The sequence below is a fragment of the Leguminivora glycinivorella genome, chromosome 25 (assembly GCF_023078275.1).
Source record: "Leguminivora glycinivorella isolate SPB_JAAS2020 chromosome 25, LegGlyc_1.1, whole genome shotgun sequence".
In the NCBI taxonomy this organism is placed as follows: Eukaryota; Metazoa; Arthropoda; class Insecta; order Lepidoptera; family Tortricidae; genus Leguminivora; species Leguminivora glycinivorella.
In genome coordinates, this window is record NC_062995.1 from 11,385,340 (window position 1) to 11,402,018 (window position 16,679).

A 16,679-nucleotide genomic window follows, 5' to 3' on the forward strand; every position below is an offset into this window, starting at 1 on the left:
AGTTCAGTGAGAGGGTGTAATGTATGGGTAGTTTTAAGTTATTGTTAAAATAGGTGGAGGGTAGATATTTCATCGGCCTTGTCAAATAAATGGTTTTTCTGTACGGACGTGTTTAAATGTGCTCCTGAAATCCTGTAGCTTACAGGGACTGTGGCATTCTACATACGGACTTTACAGTTGTGGTGGTGGTGTTTTTTACGCACTTGTATCGTAATGTACTATTTTAATGTAGAAATAATTTAGTTTTCACCACACGAAGTTAAAGGCTTACTTAGCTATTCGAAAACAGATAACCAAATTACATTTTATTACTGATGTCCCGACGGAAAGTTTCCAAAATTCTGAAATTTTCACGTAGGAAAACTTCGGAAACTTTCCATACCTTGTATGGACAATTGTATGGATGGAAACTTTCCATTTCATAAATTTAAATTCCCTTTATTTTTCGTGAAAGTTTCATAAATCTTTCAAGAAATTTAAGATTTTTTTGGCAACTTGCATATCACTATATTTTATCCACAAGAGTGCAAAGTAAGTTCATACAAATTTTAACTTGATGTCTTAATTCAATAATTCAATTCTATAATTCATTTTCATCTGGCTGGTAAAATTTACCTATAAATGATGATTTTGAATCATAAATATTGAATTAATTGATGGATTTGATTTAATTTGATGTTTATAATTTATATAGTATAGTCAGTATTTTGGCGGCCGAGCGTGTCAGATTTTGTACTGAAGTTGTTACTTGCCTGTGATTTTAAATATGTCTCAGGCCCTTGAGTGTTCCTAATTTTTTGTTGTTTAATATCATGTAACGAGGCATTTGTAATGTTTTTGTTGACTTCGACTTACAAAAATTGACGCCAGAAGGCTGCAAGCTGCGATTAAAGACGGACAACTCAGTACTACTCACTAGCTTTTGCCCGCGGCTTCGCTCGCGTTAGAAAGAGACAAAAAGTAGCCTATGTCACTCTCCATCCCTTCAACTATCTCCACTTAAAAAATCACGTCAATTCGTCGCTCCGTTTTGCCGTGAAAGACGGACAAACAAACAGACACACAAACTTTCCCATTTATAATATTAGTATGGATTTACCTCAGCCATGGTGTGCATCTTGGCCTTGTGCTGCTTGAGCCCCGCCTGCCCGACAAAGGCCTCGCCACACAGGTCGCACGACACATGCATATCTGGGTGCGCCAGACGCACGTGAGACAAATACGTAGAACTCTTGCTGGAAATGAAAACTAAATAAGTTTTTGGCCAACAATAGTTATATTCATCACACCCGCACTTTAAATGTGCTATTGCACGCAGGCGGGGCGTGAGTTATAGAAAAATCGTTCTCCCAAGGGAACAATGAAATTTCTTGTACCGTACTTAACTTTTTTACATCTATTTACATATTTTTTACATTACGAGTGTGATGAACAACATTGTGTGTAACTCGGGGAGTATGAATATTACTAACTCGAGTTTTTAAATCGCTCCGGCAAGCCGTCGCGATTTAACTTACTCTCGTTAGTAATATTCAACTTCCTCCCCTTGTTGCTCAATCACTATAGTTTTACAAGGGGGTAAAGTTGTTTAACCGCACGTGCCAATATTGATCCCCGAGCAAGCGAAAGATTCCAATATTGAACCGCAAGCGTAGCGAGTGGTTCAAAAAGTGGAATCTTGAGCGTTGCGAGGGTTTCAAGGCACGAAGGTTAAACAAACTTTGCCACCGAGTGAAACACAACATTTTTCACCACACCAACACGAATAAAAAACTGACTATAAAACATCACACTAAATCAAATGTTTTTTCTCAAACATGCAATGAAATATTGTCTTTACGTTCCTTAAAATGGGCTGGGAAGTATCGCTTTTTGGGCGCAACAACTCGAGAGGACTGTAAAGGGATTTCATATTATTTTTAGGCCTAGGCCTGCAAAGTAACTTTTTTTTATAAAATATTGTCCTTTAGAGCATTTTTTTTTATTTCATTGTATGTTTGACAAAAGCACTATACATGCCTCGGCGTGAAAACGGATTCCCGGCCTCGTATCCCTATCCGGCCTCGCTCGCACGCTCGCTCGGCCGTATATACCCACTTGGCCGGAAATCCTCATTTTCCCGGACTCTGATGTAATGTACTATTGATTCAGAATCATTATTTATAGGTAAATTCTACCAGCCAGCTTAAGACACCAAGTTAAATATTGTATGAAATTACTTTGCTCTCTTGTGGATAAAAGCAATTTTGCTAGCTGTTTTCGAATAGCAAAGTAAGCCTTTACCAGTTGGTGTGGTCAAAGAGGATCGAGTATTATAGAGAGTTACTGTCGAAGGAAAATGTGTAATCACAGTGCATAGTGTAACTAAACCTCCGCTCCCCTTACTTATTTACTTACTTACTTGACTAATCAACAGTATAACTAACCCCCCTTTAAATATACCCCGTAAATTTGGCCTTGTGATCGTCTAGCGTGAATAAGTAGAACCCTTCGAAGTGAACCGCGATAACCTAGATCCTTTAATGAGTATCAGCTGTATTTTTGACTAATTTTTAAAATTTTATTTATTTATATTTTAAAGAAGAATAAAGGTTATTGTAGCATAATAATATAGTGTTATAGAAGAGTATTTTATCAGATTTAGGCCTAGAAAGTTATGAGAGAGAAAATTAATGACGTGATGAAGGAATTTTAGAATAAAAGTTAGTGAGTGAAACATACATGAAATAAATATTAAAAAATATTTTAGAAAACATCGGCTACGCTCTATTTTCGATTCCGGTTTGGGGTGAGAACTTGCGATACCGTCTGGAATCCTTAGACCCAATCAAACCACATTATCGGGCATCCTAAGCAAGTAAGCCTGAAGGGCTATCTATCTACAAACTAACCCCTTTTTTATTTTGTTTCTTTTCACTAGCTAAACCCCCCTTTTCCCCAATACTGCTAATAGACCATAACTTCTCGATCTTTCTAATGTTTTATCGAAACACCGAGCAGTTGCTAACTTTTGTAAAAAAATAAGTAAGTCAAACTTTTCTAAGCTTTAGACTTTCCATCAGTGGACGGCGCTCGCATGCCACTGGGCCCTATAACAAACAAATCCTTTTATTCCAAAGACAGTTTGTTTCCCTAGCCAATTTGATAGAATTTACCTTGAAAAACTAGTTAGCAACACTAAGTGTCCCGCAGCCACACCGAAAGATCAGAAATTGCTACCACAATTATTAATTTCACTCAAATAAATTAAGTAATAAGAGATTTTATAAATTACCAGTTTTACCACATATTTTAAGATAGTAAACACCACATTTAAAGTCCATTTAACCCATATAAATAGTAGTAGTTAAACTATTTCTCCACAATACACGTTGACCAATTATATTCCAAGACCAATCATAAAAGAACTCTACTTTCATAGAAATAGTGTGTGACTTTACCCTAGTCCTATCGTTTTCCCTACTCTAGCATATCTGAAACACAGACCATCACTTACCATAGATCTTGTGTTCAAAATATGCACAAGTGTATCCCTACCATAAGCTGTACAGTTCAGCCAGCGAAGCTGAGATAGGCAACCTATAGGCTTGAGTTCTGATCCCCCCCTCTGCTTTTGCCCGCGGGCTAGGGTAGCAGAGAGTAGATCGCCCTATCCGCGTATATATCCAGTATTCTAGGACACACCAGTACCAGCCACATGGGAGACCCAGCTGCGACCAAACTTTACTTAGATATGGATCAATCACAACCGAAATCCCCAGCGACCAACGCCAGCATGGACTAGAGCACCGAGTAAATAAATATATATATATATAGGACCCCAGCCTCAAATACTGCCGACTTCAGTGAGCAAGGATTACTCCTAATGCCTTTCGTCAATCGTGAAAGTCCTCACTTCCATCTAACAGTTGGACTCTTTGAGACCGGTGAGAAAATACGCCTTTTGTAAGTAAATAAAGACGCCCAAGCCCTCCACTTGGAACAAAAAGACCCCTAAACGCCTCTTATTTGACACCGTAAGGGAAGAAGCGCCTAGCCGGACAACAGTCTGTCACAAACAATGATCTGGCTTATAACTTTCACAAAATAACCCCATAGAAAATTACTAAATTCAATTTTACTGACCAACTAAACAAACGAGTGAAGTTTCCTTTACGTGCTATAATCTAAGCTTAGTTTTGCAAGAATTACTCCCTACAAAACCAAACACAGACTTATCTCCAAGCACCAGCCATACATCGACCCAGTCTTTGTATTGCTTAACGGCACTCATGAAACAAAGCACAGAAAACTTCACTATACACATCAATTTAAATGTAACACTACACTATAAATAGAACACTAAAATAACCCCACAACTGACAGTAAAGCAATTCCACCATAGGTCTAAGTTCAACTGTACGACGATATTGTCCCCGCACAATCAAACAGAGACACAATTTCAAAGTTTACAATCACCCAGAATAACTTCCAAGTAAAAACAAACAGAGAAATAATAGCAGAACAACTTCACTCACCAGTAACACACGAAAGCCAGAGACACTGTTAGTCTTGTAGATATTTTAAGAATGACCTGCGACGGCCTGCCCCGGCCCTTTTATAGTATCTATTAGAGACATAGCAGCGACTGGGGACATAATGGAGACTGGAGACATACCAGAGACATAACAGAGACCTAACAGAGACATATTGGATACATATTGGATACATAATGGGGACTAGAGACATACTGGAGACTAGAGACATACCAGAGACATAACAGAGACATATTGGATACATATTGGATACATAATGGAGACTGGAGACATACCAGAGACCTAACGGAGACATGGGACAATGGATAACAACTAAATTACGCGCATAAGAAAAAGATCATAACTGCTTTGTTTACTAAGCCGTATGCCTTAGGTATTAATGTCCAAGACAGTTTGGCATATAGGCTTTTGCTTCTCAACAGTAACACCTGCATGATTGCACGTGTTCCAAAGTGATATAGGAATAATTTTATTGATACCTAGTTAGCGACGAAGAGTTATGTCGATGTAGGGAACAAATCAAATTATTTTATGAAATATTTTTTGATTTGTTTTTTCAAGGATTCATATAGGAGGTGCAAGCACTAATTGCTCGCCCTTAGAGTTGGTCAAAGGCGCCTAGCCTTCAGAGATAACATAAACTAGAGAAATTTCGACGGGTACCTCGGCGGTCGGGGTGGTGTAGCGGTCGAACACGTCAGCCGCGTTAGCTGGAGACCCGGGTTCGATTCCCGGCTTCGCCACCAGTGGGCTTGATCGCTTTTTCTTTAGTGTATGGTATCTATTTCAGTTTATGAAGAGTTATGTATTGCGGTTAGTATAGGTATGCAGATATTTTTTTGTTAAAGGGTTTTAGTTAGTTTTGTAGATCAAATACGCAGTAAAATATCATTTTTGTTTCTAAATGCTACATTAAACACATCCAGAAAGTATACTACTAATCATTATCAACTTTCATGACCTGTGATTGAAATCAAGACATAATATCGGAACGCTACACAGCTGACAACTGTCAGTGTCAGTATTCCGTCCATGTGAACGTAGTTTGTTGATAAATATGTTATTCCAACCTGTTTTGCATCAAATAACAGTGAATTTTATGAGTGAAGACGTGACTAAACATGTGATAAAGCTTCAAAGATATTATTTGTCAAAATATCCAATGAAATCCCAAAGGAAATATGCACCAAAAAGTTGGTCAAGGATAAGTTGATTCACCGTAAGTTTTATATGTAATAACGAGTCATTTTCCTCGTCTTAGACGCTTGTTCTGTTACAACTCGCCCCCGATTGGATTTCTTTTATAAAATACAAAGTGGTTTGTAAAAAAATCCAATCTCACTTAGCAAAAGAAGCAATAAAATTGAATAAAAGAATAAAAGAAAAATATCTCTAGATCAGTCGGAAATATCCCCCCATTTCTAATCGTGTAGTGTGTATTCCAATACTATGCAACTGCTAGCGACTCAGTTTTGAAATCAGCTCATTAGAATCTCGACAATGAACCATGATAACCCCTTTCTCAGAGTCCACGCATCGCCAGGGATACCAGGTTGTGAATCTGATAGGTCCTATTAACCCGTTCTTGCTAGCTCGTTCCCCGGTCGCGGCGAATATTCATTCCATCCACACTGTTGGACCGGAATAATTATCGTAATAATTTCAACGAGTTCACAATAACTTCCCACGCAATTACGAAGAAACCTTTAGAGCTCTCATTATAAGTCCAGAGCCTTCAATCTCCATTGTCGGAACTCAAACCAATTCCTCTACCTAATCACTCCAGCCACATGTTTTGGCGCATGTCTCATACTTGAATAAAATATACTGACTTAAGATCTGTTTGGATGTGTTTTTTTTTTTTTATAAAACAAACCTTAAATGACATAAGCATGTACCTCAACTCGGTACCATATCATGATCAAATGAAGAAATGATTTGATGATACTAAACTTCACATATTTGAACACATAACAAGGAAACAAATATTGATAAGAGCCTCGTTCTCACTAGACGATATCGGCCCTTAAATATCTCGATTGTCAAATACATCCCATTCAAGATGAGGTGTGTGGTTTTCGTATGGGTCTTATTACCTTGTGTAGTAGTAGTCACAAAAAACTACCCTTGAAATGGGTCGAATCCATTGGATTTTAACCTAACCAATAAGAATTTTATGACTAATGTGTTCCCAAAATTCCCCCCTTGTTTGTTCCCGCAAATTCCGACCAAACTAGTTTTGACCACTTTCCAGCGCTGTCTGTCCGTATCAATCCACTCATTCCATAAAAAAAAATCATTCAAGACACACATCATTCAGTCATTCATCCCATTCAAAACATTCTTACATCTATAAACATTCATCATCTCTAAATTATTCACACACACACACAATGTAACCATTCTTACTTCCTCATTCGCTCTTTCACTCGATCTCAACAGAAAGCCAACGCTTTTAAAAGTAATCAAAATAACGAATAAAAATGGAAATAAAATTACACAATAACTTCAAAAGTTTACGTATCCCATTTTACTCCACTCTACCCTGACTCGAAGGCAAAGAAAATTTCAATTTATTTAGGATAGGTTTCATTTTATACATCTATATTTAATTTTATAAAGTAATTACTAACCGCAAGAAATTTGACAATGTGTGAAAATTGTTTGCTGCACATACTAAAAATAAAATGTTCGTACGGACAAAATGTTACATTTTATGTAAACATCTTTTATTTCACAGTCAATCACTGTAAGGGTTCTACCCTGTTTTCAATTTCCCTGTCTTTTGTTCATTATTACATTCCTCAGTGCAAAATTGATAGCATAAAATGCAAAAAATTTATAAAAGTAAGTACAGTCACTTAAGCAAAATAGTGGCCCTCCCTACTCCGATCTTTGTAGAACAAAATACTGACCAAGTTATGCTTAGAAACGAGGATCTGCACTGGTGATTACCGATATTGTACAGTATACCACCCTATATAATGTAAAAAAATGATAACGCATAAATAATAAATATCACTGCTAACTGTAATAACTAAAATGAAAAATAGTTTATCCACCGCTCTGAATTTTCTAATGTCTACCCCAGGTAGACTAGATACTATATGTCCAATTATGATTATATTAAAAGAATCCAACCATACAATGAATGTTCAATACATTCTCTATACAAAAAAAAGATTAAAAAAAAATTGTTGTCCACATAATGAACCGACTTCTTTATCTAGATAATAAAAAAGATCCGTATTATAGATTTACATCCACCATACACCACTTTATAATCCTAGGAATGAAACTACTAAATGACAGTGAAACTTTACGATGGGCTAGCCAATAAGGCCCTTTATCACACAGATCACTATAGAAATAAAATTAATTTTAGTCAAAATTTTGACTTCTACCACCCTGATAATAATAACACTGCATCTCAATAAAATTTTGAAGAACTCACGACGCATTTAAAATAATGATAATGATGATGATGATAGGAAAGAAAAATAATAATGTACCACATAAGTATGCCACACTGAAAGAAAACTTTTACTAAATGGTCATTGACTTGTAACCAATGTACACATAAAATTTACATTACACATCATGTAAAGTTCATAATAAACGCATAATACAATTTTGCAAAAAAAAGTAATTGCAGTTTTGAAGTGGTTTTCATATTTTCAATTTTTTCCCGCAAAATATGATGTATCCTTAATTTTGATATGGTTTTGATATTTTTTGTAAAATATAATGTAACATCAAATTTGATGTGGTTTTGATAAAATATATTCCTTTTTTTTTTTCAAACTATCTGCAAAATTTTATTTTGGTTTTAATTGCCTTATGATAAAATACAAAATGATGTCATAAGTAGGTTCAAAATACTTTTATTTGATTGAATAATAATATAACAAAATAATGATTTTTTTCTTGAAACGAGCTTAAAACTTGTATTGTCCTATTCTATGTCTTCAATATTGTATAACATGCCCCGAAAGTTTTGTAACCTCAGACAAATTATTCCTTCTTCATGGCATTTGCAGCTGCAGCAAACTTTGCAAATTGTTAACAAACACGACAATGGGCTGAGGAACTTGGTTAAAGTGTCTCTCTTCCTTTTTTTTTTCTTTTCATACTTGGCTAGTTCTATGATGAGTTCTTGAGTAGCTAATGATGATGATTAGATCCTGCTGGCCTCCTGGTAATATTTCAAAATTTTCCAAACTATTCTCTTCTCAGTCGGTGTCATAACCCAGGACACCATGAAACCTCTTCCGAAGACACGTTGCACACTTGATCACAATCAGCATAACCGCAAAAGATCCAGTTACTTATTTTTGAACACAGCAAGTAACTTGAAACCAATGAATATTTCTTCAACTCTAAAGTTGGCTAGTCCTTATTTGTCCAATCATTGGTCAAAAAATAAAATATTGCATAAATCGAATATCATAAACACTTGTTATTTCACTAGCGTTACTAAGCATGCACTTAAACACACACTGAAGTTTTCACCGCATGTTTCCACCGTCCTCGCTGATCCACTATGTTCAATGACAGAACACTGCTGTGGTAAGAATCTATCTTAGGTTAAAACTAAAGTTAAAGACTTCCAATAAACAGAGGGAAAGATAAAATAAAAATCACAAGCGTTAAAATGTTTTCCAAAAAAAAATATGCCAACTAAGGTTGCAGGACCATCTAGGTACTTTAACCATATGAGACGTACGTCTCATTTACGTTCACCTACAATTATTATTATTATTATTTTTTTTTTCCTCAAGTATGATGTCTGATCGCTAAGTGACTTTAATTTTTCTAACTCAAAAATTACTGCAGACTATAAAACTCCGTCTTGTTTGCTCAATAAAACTAGAATAGGGTAAATTAACTGGGGTTTTGAACACTTACATATATGTATTTTTCTTGATCGGCATTTTCTGTTCCATTCTTCTGTTTAGTGTGGCATAATATGGCACCACTAACAACATAATCATATCGAAAATCTTCAGTAACACATTGGTCCTATGAGCAGGTATGAGACCAGGCTCAAAAACTCTTACCCCTCCGTTAGTTGACATCAAAAGCCGGGTACTTCAACTCGAACGTCCCACGAAATATCTCAATGTTCACTTCATGTTTTTCGCGTCCCAACTGTTGCTAACTCTGTCTCCATGTACTCAAGTCTTGCACTATTGCACTAACACCTTTTTTAACTAACTAATTATGGCCTAAAACTAATTGAAATTACTATGTTTTCACTAACAGAGCTCTTCGTTTCAAAACGTAGTTAACTCTCACATTTCTCTACGTGTGATAATAAGACGTCACTAAAAATCACACATGCTCCTACACTATCAATTACACTAATTATTTGAAGCTACATAACACTATAATTTCAGTGAAATCGGTTTTCTTAAATAAAATTTAATAACTTCGCGCTCAGATTTTTTTTCGTAAGGAACTGTCACTGTCAATATTGTCATCCTTAACCGTTTTTTTCTTTTACAATTGTCCTCATGGGCGTATTTTCATTGTAAACACACTAATGTGTTTTTAGTAGTCACAAACATTAAATCAACAAAACAATTATTTGATATCATAAATTTAGCCTATCATAATGTTCAAATATTTGACTAGTTATTAGAAATATATAATTGATTTTTTTTTTTCATAATTTAATGAAATCGAACGAAAACTATCGTGTAAATTTGTCAATGCGTAGGAAATCGCGTGTGCGCATCGGTTTACAAAAGTGTGACCACATTAAAAATATATTGTGAGATTCTTTAAGGATCTAACAGACGGTCGGACCGCACTTGTAAGGGGACATGTGTTAGGCCCTATTTACAAAATACCGTTCAAAATCTACACAACTTGAATAGTTTGATGTGATTTAAGCAATAGAAAATTAAATTAACAAAATCTTTTGTATTTAAATACATCTATTGTATTAATTTTACTATAATGAAGTAGAGAAAAATGAAGTAAAGTTTTGTAAATGACAACACCGGACAATAAATTACTGAATTACTGAATATCTTTTGTCGAAAATTGTATGACCGATCAAGCGTACCAACTTAAAAACAATGATAGTTTGTGTAATGTCACCGATAGAACACCTTTTGGCGAAGATATATGTTATCTGTGGTTAAATTATTTTCTCTAATCTATGTCATGCTTACCGCTAATCCGCTTGGTCGCGAAAAAATGGCAGATCCGTTTTTGTTTTCTTTAGCTCATTATTAATTACGTGATCTACAACTAGAATTATTTAAATATTCGCTTTATTTTAATCTGCTTAAACAATACGACAGGCAATTCTGCGCCGACGCCGGTCATGAACCGTCCATATTCGCCATTTTGTCATTTAGCAAACTAAGAAAATGCAAACAAAACATTATTTGCCCTAAACACGCGTTACTTCTAAATAATTTTGTCGACAAAGTGAGCCTGTTTTATCAAATTGAACTCTGAACTGCAATTGCAATGTAATTTTCCGTTAGCGAAAGTGAGGTTACGAAATTGACATGACATTATTGTTGGAAAAAAAAAACGTGAATGCAATGGACATGTGTTTTGTTGTGTTTCTCATCAAGATAATAGAAGAATTTAGTGCTCATACTCATGATCTAATGAGCAAACAGCCCATGCAAAGGATGTATTATCGGGCTATGCCTCAATTGATAAAGTGAACTAATTGCCTACTTCAAAAGCAGTTTTGCATGAAAGGTAAGCTTTTGTTTTATTATTTGATGTGTTTTCAAACTAGTCGTCGTTTTCGAAACCCAGCAGAACATACTTGCGAACTACAACGACTAGACCGAATATATTGGTGAAATGTTGCTTATTTCATTGTTTTATCGTCAGATAAATTAATGATTAGTAAATTTCCCACATTACTTTCTGACTTTCACATTCCCTAAGAGGATCTAAATGTACGTGAAATAGGCCTAACTAACAAAATATATTTGTTACTTTCAATGAGGTTTACATGGTTGTTCGATTTTTCAGTTTCAACATCTAATTGGAATTTCTCTGGAAAGTTTACAATGTCCGATATTTCTACACATCTGCCACAAATTTATGGAAATCAATATTTATAGAAACTGAACATACCTTGGTTAAACGGTAAGCATTAAAAATATGTTCGACTAATTTATTTGATCTAGGCTACCTAACTGTTCTTGGAAATTGTAACGTTGTTTCCGTACCAACATATAAACTTCTCAATTATTTTTCTGAAGCGCTGGCTTATGGGCTATGGAAAATAATATTTGTAGGACCTCAAATGAATGTCATGGCATTTAAAAATAGGCATTGAAACTTGTCCAAACTTTAATTTTGTATTTTTGTATACTTAAATAAAATTATGTAGACTAAAAATCCAGACTTAGCATAAATTTTGTTTGTGTTACAATGAGTTTAAATAGTGTACGTATAAATTTTCAGTATATGAAATAGACAACCATCATCGAAGAACATCAACCAGCTGTCGGCAACATGCAGGTTGACTGAGGAATCCCCAGTGCGTGGTCACGGACCGTTCCCCATATATCTACTGACTTCATATAAATGAAAGGTACTTATATTTTATAATAGCTCGTACTATTTATTAAATTTAAAAGTTAATAGCTCATGGCATTAATATTATATTTAGATAATTTAGGCGAAGTATAGCGATGGCAATAAGCAATGAAGTGAAAATTAAACTTACATTAATTTATCCTAATTTTATTGGTTAAGCAAACTTATTACTAACTCATTTATGTCCTAGCTCATGTAGATATGAACTGCTAGGCAGGGGTTCTCAAACTTTTCTATTTTTAATTTCCCTTTTGTAAATTTTGTTGTATGCGTTGTTTTTTCTGACACAATATTTCTCACGGGCGTGTCTTAGTTCCAAAATTAAGCGACGCGCCCCCGTGAATAGATAAATGAAATAATATTGAACCCTATTTGGAACCTTACTCTAAAACTAAACCCTTTTCTTACGCTATCTACATGAACATTTCTAATCTCTGACGTTTCCTTTCAGTCTCGCTGATCTGCACTACCAGCTCATGTTCAACGTTACTGAACAACAAAGTAATCCGACAATCAGACTGGACCCGGTCATGTTAGGTAAGTTTACATACTTAATGCGTACCACATACTACATACTTTTTCTGAACCTCAGTAAAATATGGTTTTATAATGATAATAGTGCTTATTATCTATGCCTACTTAACAGGAATATTACAAGCTTCAATCAATTTTCATGAAATTCATTAAGCAATTGTGACAATGATCGTGGTGGAGTTAGGGTATGGCGAGGTACGACCTCCCAGATGCTGGTAATGCTAATATTTCGTAGGATATGTTTGACATGGTTGTAATGAAGTACAGTATGTTGGCATACTCCTGACTTGTGAAATATTGTATAAAAGCTGTGTACCCAATCTACCGAACATAATAATTGTATGGATTTACACTTACTATTTTAGACTAGCCTACAGCTTATCATGTGAGATAACGAACTCATGTCATATGAAGCTATTGAAAATCTTGTTTATACATACATACTTATTTGTATTACTACAGTAAAAATATACCTATAGAAAGTAGAAATTCACAAGGTGCATTTAATTTACTCTGAAATTACTGACTGACATAGACTACGGTGACCTCTTACCGTCAAGCGGGACATATGCTTGTTAAACACTGATATAGTATGATGACTTATAAGCTAGTGAACTTAGTCCTAATATGATTAATACCTATAACCTAACAGACAGACATCTGTTCTTCTCACGGCTGCACTACAGTGACAATATTTGGTACAAACAATTTGCCAAATTATTGTATGATGTATGAAATCCTGTAAGCCAATATGTAGATTATAGAGTGACAACTAAAATGCAAACAAACCATCCATCGAAGGAGGTACTGTCATAGTATAACATGCGTGTAGCTATTCAGTATTCATAGAAAAATGGCGGGGCGCCCCATATAATATTGTACTTCAGCGCGACAATGAATAATCGCGCCCTCATAACAATTAGACTAGAGCCTATCTTCTTGTATTACTAGGTCTTAAATCTAGGGCTTAGGTATCCTAGATTATTTTAGGAAAATAACCTTACATCTAGACTGTAGTTATCCTGCCTATGAATGAAATTCTGTATAACAAGCCTGCTAGGAATATGTATATCATCAGAGTGTCCATAGACTATATAAAACAGCATCGAAGCTATCCGATCTCCGGTGTGAAGTGCAAACGTGATGTTAGCTTTCAAAATAACCCTGAAGATGGCAGAACCTGCTAAGAAAATGTACTGGGCATATAGAGAACTATTTGTTTTAACATGAAATTCTATTACTATTGTACATTGTGTACACACTTATGTTTCCAATTCCGGTCACGAGGTGGCAAACTCTTCTAAAGTGCTACAGCTCCGCGCTTCCTATTATTTTAGATACATGGGTATTTTCTATATAAGTACCTAGTATTTCCAGTACTTGCCCTGCCTATACAATAGCCATAAAACATACATTAAGACACAGAATAAATAATAGTACTACGCACAGGCGCAAGGGAACGTCAAGATGCGCCAATGCCAACAATTGCTACGTAGCAATGCAACCCGAATCGCCTATTGGGGACGATGTTTAACCACTACGACTATGAACTAATTTCCTAGAAATATTTTTTGTCTTAGTTTACTACGCTACTTTACTTTTATTACTATGTTTTTTTTTTAGATACCAGTGGAAGGAGATGAACATACAATTGACTCCGCATCGATGCATGACTTCGCCCGGAACGCGGCAAGAACCAACAATGGAAGAAAAACTACAGACGTGTTTATTAACAATAAAGTTATTTTTGTTTTTATGAAATAGCGATTGAATAAAAATATTAGGTATATGAGTTTTATTTAGAGATGAAATAAGTCAGGAAATACAGCACACCCACTCGTTTTCACAACAACAAATGTAGCCTGGTAAGGCTAATTCCTATTATTTATTTATAAACCTTGGTATCCAAGATGTGTTCTACAGAGCACATCTTAGATCCCTTGGGCACGGAACCAAATGTAACTAAACCTCCGCTCCCCTTACTTATTTACTTACTTACTTGACTAATCAACAGTATAACTAACCCCCCTTTAAATATACCCCGTAAATTTGGCCTTGTGATCGTCTAGCGTGAATAAGTAGAACCCTTCGAAGTGAACCGCGATAACCTAGATCCTTTAATGAGTATCAGCTGTATTTTTGACTAATTTTTAAAATTTTATTTATTTATATTTTAAAGAAGAATAAAGGTTATTGTAGCATAATAATATAGTGTTATAGAAGAGTATTTTATCAGATTTAGGCCTAGAAAGTTATGAGAGAGAAAATTAATGACGTGATGAAGGAATTTTAGAATAAAAGTTAGTGAGTGAAACATACATGAAATAAATATTAAAAAATATTTTAGAAAACATCGGCTACGCTCTATTTTCGATTCCGGTTTGGGGTGAGAACTTGCGATACCGTCTGGAATCCTTAGACCCAATCAAACCACATTATCGGGCATCCTAAGCAAGTAAGCCTGAAGGGCTATCTATCTACAAACTAACCCCTTTTTTATTTTGTTTCTTTTCACTAGCTAAACCCCCCTTTTCCCCAATACTGCTAATAGACCATAACTTCTCGATCTTTCTAATGTTTTATCGAAACACCGAGCAGTTGCTAACTTTTGTAAAAAAATAAGTAAGTCAAACTTTTCTAAGCTTTAGACTTTCCATCAGTGGACGGCGCTCGCATGCCACTGGGCCCTATAACAAACAAATCCTTTTATTCCAAAGACAGTTTGTTTCCCTAGCCAATTTGATAGAATTTACCTTGAAAAACTAGTTAGCAACACTAAGTGTCCCGCAGCCACACCGAAAGATCAGAAATTGCTACCACAATTATTAATTTCACTCAAATAAATTAAGTAATAAGAGATTTTATAAATTACCAGTTTTACCACATATTTTAAGATAGTAAACACCACATTTAAAGTCCATTTAACCCATATAAATAGTAGTAGTTAAACTATTTCTCCACAATACACGTTGACCAATTATATTCCAAGACCAATCATAAAAGAACTCTACTTTCATAGAAATAGTGTGTGACTTTACCCTAGTCCTATCGTTTTCCCTACTCTAGCATATCTGAAACACAGACCATCACTTACCATAGATCTTGTGTTCAAAATATGCACAAGTGTATCCCTACCATAAGCTGTACAGTTCAGCCAGCGAAGCTGAGATAGGCAACCTATAGGCTTGAGTTCTGATCCCCCCTCTGCTTTTGCCCGCGGGCTAGGGTAGCAGAGAGTAGATCGCCCTATCCGCGTATATATCCAGTATTCTAGGACACACCAGTACCAGCCACATGGGAGACCCAGCTGCGACCAAACTTTACTTAGATATGGATCAATCACAACCGAAATCCCCAGCGACCAACGCCAGCATGGACTAGAGCACCGAGTAAATAAATATATATATATATAGGACCCCAGCCTCAAATACTGCCGACTTCAGTGAGCAAGGATTACTCCTAATGCCTTTCGTCAATCGTGAAAGTCCTCACTTCCATCTAACAGTTGGACTCTTTGAGACCGGTGAGAAAATACGCCTTTTGTAAGTAAATAAAGACGCCCAAGCCCTCCACTTGGAACAAAAAGACCCCTAAACGCCTCTTATTTGACACCGTAAGGGAAGAAGCGCCTAGCCGGACAACAGTCTGTCACAAACAATGATCTGGCTTATAACTTTCACAAAATAACCCCATAGAAAATTACTAAATTCAATTTTACTGACCAACTAAACAAACGAGTGAAGTTTCCTTTACGTGCTATAATCTAAGCTTAGTTTTGCAAGAATTACTCCCTACAAAACCAAACACAGACTTATCTCCAAGCACCAGCCATACATCGACCCAGTCTTTGTATTGCTTAACGGCACTCATGAAACAAAGCACAGAAAACTTCACTATACACATCAATTTAAATGTAACACTACACTATAAATAGAACACTAAAATAACCCCACAACTGACAGTAAAGCAATTCCACCATAGGTCTAAGTTCAACTGTACGACGATATTGTCCCCGCACAATCAAAC

At 35.6% G+C, this 16,679-nt stretch overlaps 1 protein-coding gene and 1 long non-coding RNA gene across 3 annotated transcripts in view; one reads left to right on the top strand and one right to left on the bottom strand.

Moving 5' to 3' along the window:
* Positions 1-16,679, bottom strand: part of LOC125239157 (zinc finger protein 345-like) — a 215,312-nt gene that overhangs the window by 185,240 nt on the left and 13,393 nt on the right. For both annotated transcript variants that reach the window (XM_048146663.1, XM_048146662.1), the window contains exon 7: positions 1,100-1,235. In XM_048146663.1, the coding sequence (XP_048002620.1) occupies positions 1,100-1,235 (136 nt within the window). The remainder of the gene's footprint in view (positions 1-1,099; positions 1,236-16,679) is intronic.
* Positions 10,582-14,445, top strand: LOC125239176. Its single transcript, XR_007178499.1, has 5 exons — positions 10,582-11,264; positions 11,547-11,663; positions 11,985-12,114; positions 12,571-12,656; positions 14,277-14,445. It is a non-coding gene; the product is annotated as an uncharacterized LOC125239176 (long non-coding RNA).